The sequence below is a fragment of the Tyto alba genome, unplaced genomic scaffold (assembly GCF_018691265.1).
Source record: "Tyto alba isolate M040663 unplaced genomic scaffold, T.alba_DEE_v4.0 Super-Scaffold_18, whole genome shotgun sequence".
Taxonomy (NCBI): Eukaryota; Metazoa; Chordata; class Aves; order Strigiformes; family Tytonidae; genus Tyto; species Tyto alba.
In genome coordinates, this window is record NW_024881280.1 from 8110770 (window position 1) to 8122984 (window position 12215).

The window sequence follows — 12215 nt, forward strand, 5'->3', positions numbered from 1 at the left end:
TCTCTTGAAAAACCAGCGATGCTTTCTACTGCATGTTGGTATTGCTTGGAGATCTTTCATCCATGCACTGAAACAACCCAGCTTTGTTTAGCTTGTGATGCAATGGGATACAACATGAGATGGTATGGCTGCAGGGAATGAACTGTGAGAAATAGTTACATTAGTTTTGCAGTGAGTTTTTGCTTGCTTGTGAAGCTCTGCAAGGGGAAGTGATGCTTTGAGCAGTTCTTTTACTTGTTGTTGCCCTGCAGCTGAGACAAGGGTGGAGGTGTGGGCAGAATAAAACTGTTTGAATATCCAGGTGTTAAAAATGCCACAGTATTGCAGAAACCTATTTCAATTCTTTCTCAGAGAAAAGCTGGTGGTCTTCCCGTAGTGAGGGGGACTCTTCCTCCACCTCCTATGTTCATCACACCACTCCGGGTGGACCAACCAAACTTATCGAGATTATCTCTGACTGCAACTTGGAGGAAGATCACAATAAGATCTTGACCATCTTACCACAGCAAATCAGCAGTAACGCGCCACAGTGCCTCAAAGTCGGTAGCTTCATTATTGAATTGGCTTCGGAACACAAGGCCCAGGATGAGAACCACCCTCCTGTCTACTCCTCCAGAGTGAAAATTTCAGTGCCGTCCTACCAGGACAAGGACAAGAAGCTTGAGATACCTGTCTTGGAGACTCCTGATAGCGGAGTGCCGTCATGCAAAAACCCAGAAAATCTAAAGTTCTCGCGGGCAGACACATTGGATGAACTGCAGGAGAAGTTGCATGGGGGCAAAGGCTTGCCTTTTTATGCAGGGGTTTCTTCTGCGGGAAAGCTGGTCGTCTACAAACGCAAAGCTAATGTGAGCCCCTCGGGCTTAATTCAGGTGGGTCCCTCTGCCTTTACTGTGGAGATTAGATTCAGTTTCATCCAGTATCCCAGAACTCCTTGAAGGGGAAAACACTCTTTTTAATTTGTCTACGTAGTCTTTTGCCTGTCTAGACAAGGATTCTTAGTATCTGGTGGCATTTCTGCATCTCCGTAAGCTTGTCCCTTTCAAGACTGACTCAGTAACAGGAAATCTGATGGTTTAGCTTGTCCTTTTGGCCATTTGAGTCTTGGCAGGCCAAGCACAGCATCTCTCAAGATTTTTGGTGCTTTGGAAAACTCCCTGCAGATGCATTTGATAGATAATACTTCTAAACGAACGGCTGTTAGAGGCCACAAAAAGAATATTTTCCGTGGAACTGTACACTGGGACAAAACTTTAAAATGAAACTGTAAACATTTAATTGCTTTTTGCTACAGTTTACTATTAAGTGTCACTAATAGCCTGCATCCTCTTTGCAGAATAGATGATGTTCATCAAGGGACTTCATAATTCTAAATTCAAAGTGAGTCCTTTCCCTGTAGTCTCATGCTGCCAACTTGGTATTATGAATTGGCGGTAGGAACTGTAGGGCTATGATGAAGATCTTTTTCAGTCAAAGGTATTTGTGGTCATAGTAATTCAGGGAAAGCATATGAATTAGAAAATGAGAGTAAAATTTATTTTCATGACACTTTGCAGATATGGCACCCTCAGAAAGAGAAGCTAGTGGAGAGAAAAAATGTAGAGGGAGATTACTCTTTTTACTGATCAACTTTTATAAAAAGAAGTAAAGACCTTCTTTAGTAGTGTGTTAAATATATTTGGATTTTAGAAGGTATTATCAGGCAACCTCAAAGTAAAATGCCACACTAAAAAAACTTTCCAGTGACCACTAGGCATTAAAGCCTGACATTCAGAAAGGTGTTCTGTTTTTTCTCTCTGCTGCAGTCAGTTACCACTACAACTTTGAATTTGAAGTTAGTCAACTCATCATACCCTAATTATACTATCAAAAGACAGTACGGATAAGAAGAAAGCTGATAAAGCTTTTACAAGCACTTCTAGAGTTTTGTCCCAATGTATATGACTTAAGTATTCTTTCTTCTGTGATGCTAGGTGTTAATTAGGTTTGAGAATTTTATCCAAAATTGTCCTTGAATTTGGGAACCCATTTTTATTCAAGACTGTAGCATAAATAAGGGACAGAAAAAATAAGTGCTAGCTTCATTCTCATGTCAGTGATTTCGTGCTCCTTTGGACCCTGTGGTTCAATGGGAGAGTGAGTGGCATCTAAAATCTCTATTGTAAAGTTACAACAGAGCTGTTTGAAGTTCTCCTGGGCAGTAAGGAAATGAGGAATTCCCATTCTGAATTGCAATGTTTTTTTGAAAAGGACACTGGGAAGTCCCATGGAATGAAACGCCTCTCCAGAGGTGGTGAATTAGCATTCTTTTCACAAAATTTCCCTTTTCCACTTTTTTCAGGTTAATGATAAAAGGTATCCTCAGGCCAAACTGCTTTTGGGACAGATGGGGGCATTACATCCTGCCAATCGGCTAGCAGCTTATATCACAGGCAGGCTGCGACCCACAGTACTTGATATCTCAACCCTCAGTACTGTGATCTCCAAGGTAGCAGCCAGTGCTAAAGCAACTGCTTCTGGGACACCATCAGTCCAGGTGCCCACAACATCAGCTCCCAAAACTACATCTTCCACCAGCACTACTTCAACCCCCACTGTGACGACTCTGAAAACCCATGTCCCAGCACAGAGACAGATAGGTAGGTTGGAACTTATTACTGTGTTTTAAATTGCGTGAAGCTGAAGTAAAAAGTGAGTGTACAGCATTGCTGTTGATTTCTATGCAACAGTGCGTGCTGCCTCTGGCTGCATTGCCTACCTACACTGCCTTTGCAATAAATAACATCTTTAAAGCAGAAAGATTTATTTTGACTTCAGAGTAGATAACAGATGTTGACTATTAGTTATTTTATTAATGCTACTAGAAAATATTTTCAAGAGGCAAGAGTGGATGGAGACACACTGAATGTTAAGTTTGGATTTTTGTTTTGAGAATTTCCTTACTATGATTTTTCAATTGCTTTTCATCAAACATCGATTTTAACTTAAAATGAGTAAAGGATCACTCTAACCTGTGATTCTTCGCTGTTAGTTTTTCTGATGATGTTGCACTTCTAATTGGAATTCTTGTGACCACCAAAGATGTGTGAAGCAGCAGTGAAAGACAAGATGGTCCAAATCTGGATTAGCGAAACAAGAGGTGTGCAGCCAGTAACCACACCAGCCTGTAATCTCATTGGATTTCACAAGCTAAACAGGGTTGGACTTAGTCAGAACTTTGAGTGGAGAAAGAAAAAAAAAAAAGTGTCAGAAGAAGCATGTGGTACTTGTGTCTCAGTTGGTGCTGAAATAGATACCCCAGCATGGCAAGAGAGGAAGTTGCCTTTAATAATTACACTTCGCGTGAGGTTTGGTTTTTTTTTTTTTTCAAAAAAAAAATCTAGTGCCCAGCCACATATTCCCACACATTAATTAAAGATCTGAAGAAGCTTCGCAGGAGAAAAGGATGTTACCTGTGTCCTGGTAAAACTTTAATTTCTGATTGTTTGTTTTGTTTCTTTCTGCCTAAATTTTCATTGCCATGTAAATGGGTGTGTTGTTTTTCTTGTCCTGTAATAAAACTTGTTTTGTGCGTTTATGCAATGTTAAAGAGCTGGCTGCATTTCATTGATGGGTGAACTGATTGTTGCATATATGATGTAAATGTTCTGGCATATTCTGGGTTAAAAATGCTATATGCATAAATAACTAAAATATTTAAGTTGGGTTTGCTCCATAATCTATGCTGTTGTACTTGCATGTAGGCATCTGGAGTGATGTAGGTGCAGTATTCTGATCCCTTGGGGATCAAGGGATGAGGAAAAGGATCTTCCTTTTCTAGTGAACTTCCTGTTGGTTAAATTTGTCCCATCCAGTCCTCAGTTGCACATATGTCACTGCAATGAGAAGGGGACATGGCAAACTCTTTTATGTCCCTGCTGCCCCTTTCCCCCATGGCTAAGATGTGGATACAGAAGGGGGATGAAGCTGAGAAGCAGTGAAAAGAGGAAGATCACACAAGCTGTTACAGGAAGAATTGGAAGTTTAGAAAATAGTTTGAGCCCATTATTTCATTTAGGTGTTTGTTTTCCTGTACTGTAATGAGAATTGTCTGTTCGTAGCTTCACGATAAAGAACAGCCCCTTGAAACCTGATTCTTTTGTGTGGCCAGGAAGAAATGCAACAAAAAGCTATAGAAGTGGAATAAAGCAGACAGATTTCTAATGTGTAAGGCATGTTTAGGATTGCCATAAAGGTTTCGATTTAATTACGTGGTACAAAGAAGATGGAAGGTCAACTTCATGTTGAAATTACAATTGTAGCACCTCATGAAAGGCAAAGAGGAAATCTGTTAAAATTTTGACCTGCAAGTTTTTATTTGCAGCTGCCCGACCCTCACCTGGTGGTGTGTTCACACAGTTTGTGATGAGCAAAGACGGAGCTCTACAGCAGAAGATTCCTGCAGCGAGCACACGCCAGCCTCTGTCAGGGCCACAGAAGTTCAGTATCAAGCCTACGCCGATAATGGTTGTTGCTCCTGTGGTTCCCTCAAGGCCATCACCAGCTCAGTGCACAGTCTCTCCTGGGGTCAGTACAGTCACCACCACTTCTTCTGTTTCTGTGGAAAGTACCAGTGTGGCAGCATCTACTGTGACCACTCCTAGCCAAACAAGAGCTAATGAACCTGCCTGCTCTCCTTCTGCAATTACAGTCACAGCTGTTTCTGCAACACCGGCAATCAACACTTGTACTGCTCCCTCATCCACCGCTCCCACTGCCACTGTGAACATAACACAAGCAACAGGGACTGTTGCACCAGTAGCAACCGCACCATTCCCTAAAACTGTAGTAACAACACCAACTGTTACTTGTCCTGTTATCACAACATCCACTTCCACAGTTGTGCTGACAACAGCTGCAACAACTACATCCGTGGTGGCCACACCAACTTCCTCTGCTGGCTCTGTTCCGATTATACTGTCAGGAGTTAATTCAAGTCCTTCACTGAATCCAAAAAGAGGTAAGGCCTAGGTGCTTTGGGCTATTACTGCAAACACTTCCTTATTTTATTCTGCCTCCTTAGTAGCTGGAATAGAGCCTGCAACTGTAGAACCCAATTTAAATATAGCTTCACTTGCCTCACCCTTCTTTCCAAAATAGGATACGAAATGTCATCTCTTAAATTGCTTGTTTTATTCCAGCCTGAGCCAGTAGAGGAGGAAGAAAATGTAGCTATCTGTTCAGTGACTGCTGTGAAATTAGCTGGAAGTCTCACATCATTTCTTGGCCCATAGAAATGTATAGCACAATTATGATTGCTAGAATATCATGGTTGGTATAGAGTCCAAGACGTAGATTTGGAATTACTCCCTTGTCGTTGACATGGAAGTCTTCTCAGCCATGATTGAGAAATGTCAGTGGAATGGCATGAAAAACACTGTTCTGGCCTGGTTGTTTGTTTGTGTTTCTGTGAATAAAAAGAGAAAAAAATGCTTTCAAACAAATTTGGTGAGATCCAGTTGTTTCCAGAATATTTGTGCTTGTTTTTATTAAGCATAATGCCTGGTTTGTAGGCTGTTCTCTTAAGCTGATTTTTATATGACATTTGAAATGTTTCAGAAGATGCTGCTCCACAAGCTGTAAATAAGACCCCTCAGAAGATGTCTCCTGGAACAGAGAAACGTATAGGACCTCGACTGTTGCTGATTCCAGTGCATCAGACATCTCCTGCTTTGCGACCGCTCAACAATGCCCAGCTTGCTCAGAGGCAGAGGATGATCCTTCAGCCTCTCAGGAGTCCTGGTGCTGTGAACCTCTTTAGACATCCTAATGGGCAGATAATCCAGCTTGTCCCTCTGCATCAGTTTCGAGCCGCAGGTGCCCAGCCCAGTGTCCAGCCAGTGATGTTCCGCAATCCAGGTACAAAGTCCAGTGTTTACTTTCTTGACTGACAAATGTGTCACCCAGAAATTAACAGTATAATAAATGTCTCTGTGATGCTCCTTTTCCATGCTGGAAGTAATTGAACAGAGTCTAGTTTGGTTCTTGGTGAGTACTTGAAGAACATAGTGTAGCTGTTCGGATGTAGTGCAACTTAAATACCATGTGTCTAAAATACAGAAAGTGCAGTTAATAGCTAAGTCGCTACAATTTGGGAGCTCTGTGCAGCAAGGAAAAGGGCCTCTGTGTGTGTGGCAATGGAATCATGCCCATTGTACTGTCATCACTTCAAAAAAATCCTGCTGATGTGGCAATTCAAAAATAATTCTTGTTGGAGATTCTCTTAAATGAACTGTTACCTGTGTCTCATTGGATGTGCTGCTTTGGGTTTTTTTGTTTGTGTGCAGGTTTGTTAGTGCTTTTACAGCAGATATTCACATCAAATGTTATACTGTAGTACAAAATTGCTGGGTTTATTTCCTCCTTAGAGTGTGAGAAGAAAGATAAGTTTGATTTTCAGCTGTTTCTCTAGTGCATAGTTGAAGACAGGGTTGGAAGAGTTAGAAATTGCACATATCTGATGGGAAATAGGATAGGATGCTTGTTGAACATACTACTGTACATATTTGTAATAAAAAACCAAACATGTTTATAAACAAAATATATTTCAAATGCATGTTTACTTTCCAGTAGGATTTTTCTTCTGTTCTCCCTTTATAAAGAAGCATCTTGAGAGGGAGGCAGAATGGTGTTGGAGAGAGGCAAGAGCAAGTACAGTAAATAAGAAAATGTAGGGAGGAGAAAAAATAATCCGGTGCCTTAGTTGAGGTTTGAGCATGGACTGTAGTAAAGATTCGATCAAAAAGTTCATTGAATTCCTTTCTGGTTTGGGGCTTTTGCTGTATAAGAGACACTGGTTGTGAGTAGAGGTATTTTTCCTTTTTGTTTTACGGAGTTACGAAACACCGTAGAAGAGTTCATTAATGTGAAAAAGATTGTGGTATAACCATGTAATCTTGTCGTTTGTGGAAGTCTTTTTCTGAGAGGGAAAAAAAGATTTTTTTATTTTTTTTATTTTTTAATGAAAATCCCTATTTTCCTGTTTTCCAGTAAATGGGAAAGTAAAATGCAGATGACTTCAACTAAAATACAATGCCTTTTTTGATTAAAAAGCTTTATGCTAGAACTTACCATTAAACCTGCTAGTTTTAGAGTAGCCACCTCACGTATTTTATTGGGATGTTCCATATAAAAATTCATTAGCTTCTATGTCTTTATGCAGTACCAGCTCTGTCACTGAGAACTAGTGGTCAAACACATTGTGATCCTTGAGAATGCTGGCTGCTTCTAATACAGCATGAAATACTAAAACTAAAAGAAAAAAAGTGCTTTGAGGAAGTATTAGTTGATGTTTTGTTTTCTTCACAGGATCTATTGTAGGAATCCGCTTGCCTGCACCTTCTAAGCCTCCAGAGTCACCCGTGTCTCCCACTTCCTCTGTGTCTTCCACTTCTGCCACAAATTCAGCTGTACAAACTGCAGTACCCAAGTTGTCCCCTACATCTAACCTAACCACTCAAGCATCTTCTGTTCTTCCTTCAGTAGCAAGTTTTGTGTCACAGGCAGGCACTCTGACCCTGAGGATCTCTCCTCCTGCTGCGAGCAGCGTGACAAATCAAACAGCTTCCGAGTCTAAAATAAGCTGCAGCTCCGGTGGTCTGCCAGCTACCACTGCTAATCTCATACCTTTACAATCTGGTAGTTTTGCTTTACTTCAGCTCCCTGGACAGAAGACTGTGCCAAACTCCATTCTTCACCATTTTGCATCTCTTCAGATGAAGAAGGATTACAGGAAAATATGCAAGAAAGAGGACTCGGGTGCTGCTCAGCAGAAGGAGAATGGAAAGGCTTCACGCTCAGGTGACACTGAAGTTAGAGCGTCTGAGGTCACAGTGTCAGATAGGAAACAACAAAAGGAGTCGTCAGTTAACCGCTCAAATAATGTTGAAACGTCAGCATCTGGCACAGTCACACCCAATAGAAATTCTGCTACGTTAGAGATGGTGGAGAAGGACTCAAAGGTGCTGGAGAGTTCTTGTGATGATAGCTCTTCTTCTCAGCATGATGTTTCTGCAGATGTCATATCATCTGATCATTCGTACATCAGTGAGAAGCCAAATGATGAGGAAGAAAAAGAGGCTTCTGAGGAGAAAGAGCATTCTCTCAGTTCTGAAACTGTAGCGGAGGCTGTTCCATCTAACTCTGAAACTCTTTGCGGGTCATCAGATCAGTCTCTGATTGCTGCTCTGGATAATGCACATCCACAGAGTCTTGAGAATCAAGAGACTGCACAGTTGAAGAACCGTGGAAAGGAACAAACACATGCTGAACAGGAAGAGAAACCAGTGAAAGAGCAGGAGGGAGGTGCACAGACACAGATGAATGAGGACAACAAGGCAAGTTCTGGGCAGTCACAGCATCAACAAGAGCAAGATACACAGCTGGAGAACAAGAAGGAACAGAGAGGGACTGAACTGTCTCAGAACAAACAACAACGCCAGGGTGATGCTGTGCAGCCAGATACTGAAAGGAAGGAGTACAAGGGCTCTACAGAAGCAGAAAGTGTAAGAGAGAAAAAAGGAAGTAAGTCTGAAACAAGTTCTGTGAAAGAGCAGGATAATGCTTCAGGAGAAGAGCATACAGTCACTACTGAGGAAGGCAAAGCAAACATGGCTAGGCAGGAAGGCAGTAACAACAAAGAACAAGATGCTTTTGATTCTCGTGAAGAAATCAAAACAGGCCATGATATTGTAACACATGTCAACAGTTCCTGGAGCAAAATATCTAGCATTGTACCCACTTTAGAAAATAAAAGTGAGGTGGATAACAAAGCTGATACATCTGAGAAAAGTGACTTCCCAACACCAGAACAGAGGGCACAGGAAGCTAGGCATGAGAAAACGGCTTACATGCCCACTGTTGATATAACTGCTGATGATTCGGAAGAGGAAGAAGAGGATGATGATGATGAGGATGAAGAGGATGAAAAAACTGATGATTCTGCTGATGAGATGCTGGATGGTGCTTCTGACTTCCCAAGTGAAGAGGAAGTGGATGTTGAAAAAATGGTAAGCATTTAACTATTTATGAAAGGATTTTTTAAATTGACAAACTAACATGTCACAACCCATGGATTTGAAAGACACAGTATGATGTTTGTGTTCTGGACTTCAGTTTCTTTAGAAAGTCTGAATCAGGGTCCCATGTGGAAATGTCTTTTATTTCTTCTTAGTTGCTTGGTTTTTTATAGGTAGCATTGTAGTGGCCTTTTAGAAATTGTCCGTTTTTCAGATAACAGGAGTTATATTAGGCAAACTGTGATAGAATTGTTTCATGTTGTTTTCCTTCAGCATTTACTTAAGCAACTTCGTTCCTTGTAATATGACTTATGATCCTAAAAAGTAGTAGCCAGTCTACTATTTCTGATATTTTAAGCTGTCTCCTTCTAATTAATTTTTGTAGCCCTTAGCTAACGTTTACTTCTGGAAGGAATATTTGAATCTCTCCTTAAATTCCTCTTGAAATTTAGTAATGCATTTCAGAAGTGTGTGAAAGCTGTTATTCCGTATTCAGCAGAAAACAAATTGCTCTGGAAGTCACAGAATAAGGGTAAAATGTTGTTAGTATACTTAAGATATGTTTAGATTTTAATACTCATAGAATTTCCATTACTTTTCATCCCAAAATTAAAAGAAAACAATCTGATGTGTAACTCCTTGATGCACTTTTTATACATCAGCATGTGACTTAAGAAACAGCGTGTTGTTACTTAAAATTTACAAAGTTGTGGTTTTGTGAGTCAGTCAAATGGACATAAGAAATGTGGTAGCCTTTTATTGGGATGAGATAAAAATGTGAAGAGAAAGATTAAACTGCAGAACTGAAGGACAAACAGAAATAGGAGAGATGATGTGTCTTCAGGAATTTGAAAGTATATAGTTTTTCAAGCCGCTTTGTGTTAATGTAGTCCTCTTGGAGTTGAAAACCAAATTATACTTCTTTTTCTTCTGACCATATCCAGAGTAACTCAACTGAGTCAGCAACTCTGGATTTTAGAGAATCTATTTAAATTCCAGAAAAATTGACTAATTGGTTCATATTCTGGCTCGCTGTACTTGGGCAAGATGCTAGCATCTCAGCTGCATGAAGGGTGAGGAAACTGAAAGCTGATGCAATTTTTGGAAGTTCTTTCAAGCTGGAAACTGAGCTGTTGCTGTCTTGTCTTAAGTCAGGCTGTGACAGTTTGCTAACTCCTGTATCCTTCAGTAACTTTAGCAGAGTTACCGAGTTTTGAGAACCACAGTTAATTCATGCCTGATGCCAGATAAACTTTCCAGACAGCATAGCCTTATGAATCTGTTGGTAATCCAACAGGTAGTGTCTAGGTCACAGAGTATCCTGTTATCAGGGTTGATGTTTTAAAGATGCATTTTCTTTTGTCCTGAAAAAGGATGATGAAACAAAAAAATTATTATTAGAGATTATAAGAAATGTTTGTTTTGGAAGAAACTTGCCATGCAGGTTTTGACTAATAGGGTTTGGTAAAAGCCATGTGAGGGTATGTGTTCACCATAAGCTCACACAAACATGAGTAAGCTAGCTTTGGTTCTAGAGCAGGAAAGCTGAGGAATGAGATCTGAGAGGACTGTAAAAACCTGTCTGGAATTTGGGTGAGTTCTTGGTTTGTTAATCTGTGATGCCTGCAAGTTAAGTTAGCATATCAATGCCTAATGGGCTACTCACTTTTAAGTCTAAATATCTAAGTCTCTGTTATTTTTCTCTGGGATGTACTCTTTTATCAGCGTAGTGCTTACAGGACAAGCTGCACTGGTGTTGTTTGTCAGACTGGATGAAGTCAGATCTTAAAAGCAGACTGCTAGAGGATGTTTATCTGTTTCATTAAGCTAGTGGAAACATAGAGTGTACATGCATGTCCACTCATACTTTTGTTTAGTGGAAATACTAATGACAGCTCTTTCACTACTAGTTTGGAATATGGACTGTTTTCAGTTGCTGAGGAAGTAGCCATTTAAAAACCTCAGAAAACTCCAGTGAGAGTCAGGATGATTGTGATGATTGCTACTTACCTGTAGTAGCTATTACTGTTTCTTTTTTTAGTACCTTTCCCCATGCTGGTTCTCCTTGCAGTAATGACTTAAATGTTCTTAATTTTTGCATATCGATGGTCTTCAAATTGCCTTCCTACCTTGTGCTAACTTTGTGTACTTGACTTAAGAGGCTCTTGTAGAGGACTCCTCAATAGAAAGAGAGAAGCTTCCTGAGATGGTATCTTTGCCTTTTTGCATTTCCTACCTGAATTGCCTCAAGAAAAGCTTAGGAGGGTTGATGGTCCTTGTTTTGGTGATACGGATAAACCCTTAAATATCTCTATAAACAAACTCATTGATATCAGGACATGTTGTCTGAACAAATTCAAGTGCAATGGTCTGGGACATGATGTTAAACTCTTAATCTTCAAGGCATGATGATTGCACTCAAAATCCTTGTTGAGAATGACTTCTTGGCGTGGGCTAAAAGTCACAGGCTGTGTCTGTGAATTGTTCATGTGAGTTATTGTTGGGTTAAGCCAAAACCATGCCAGGGATTGTTCTAGTATTTTAATGTTACAGATAGAATCCAATGGCCCCTTTTAATTTACTAGTCTAAACATAGCTTCTGTGTCTGGCAAGTTATTTTATTTTAAATGTTGTTAAAACATGTTTTTCAATCATTCTTTTTCTGAGCTGAACTTTAAATTGTAAGGAATTACTATGAATTACTATAGCGTTGTAAGTTTAATAAAAAGTGCAAGTCACATATTTTGTGGATGATTTAAGTTCTAACAATCTGTCGCATGTTCTGAGCTTTTGGTACAGGCTATGTGTGAAATCTGCAGACATTGTAGCATAGAAGGCAGATCCAGAAATGAGGCATTTGCTTGGGTAATTCTAATGACAATTGTTGTCATCTACCCTCCTTCTTTCTCAGTGCAGTTGCTGAGGGACTCTCTGCCGTCAGGCAATTTGGTCTTCAGGAATCAGCAATAGGGGTGTAGGCTGCCAGGAGCAGACAGATTAGAGGAGAGTGCTTAGAAACAGGCGCTGAAATGCAGAGGGAAAAGTGCTGACATTTCTGAAGCAACTTTGAGACTTCCACTGCAGTGCAGGATTGCTCCTCCTTTGTCTCCATTCCTTAAGATAATTTACTCTTACAAGCTCAAAGGCATTTTGTAACTA

General features: G+C 40.3%; 1 protein-coding gene across 9 annotated transcripts in view; it reads left to right on the forward strand.

Moving 5' to 3' along the window:
- The window catches only part of MGA (MAX dimerization protein MGA), a 64427-nt gene that overhangs the window by 32507 nt on the left and 19705 nt on the right, over window positions 1–12215 (forward strand). For 7 of the 9 annotated variants that reach the window (XM_042790663.1, XM_042790667.1, XM_042790665.1 and 4 more), the window contains 5 exons: window positions 352–872; window positions 2342–2639; window positions 4364–4999; window positions 5599–5898; window positions 7348–9047. In XM_042790663.1, the coding sequence (XP_042646597.1) occupies window positions 352–872; window positions 2342–2639; window positions 4364–4999; window positions 5599–5898; window positions 7348–9047 (3455 nt within the window). The remainder of the gene's footprint in view (window positions 1–351; window positions 873–2341; window positions 2640–4363; window positions 5000–5598; window positions 5899–7347; window positions 9048–12215) is intronic. The other 2 variants (XM_042790666.1, XM_042790670.1) reach the window with 2 other exon arrangements.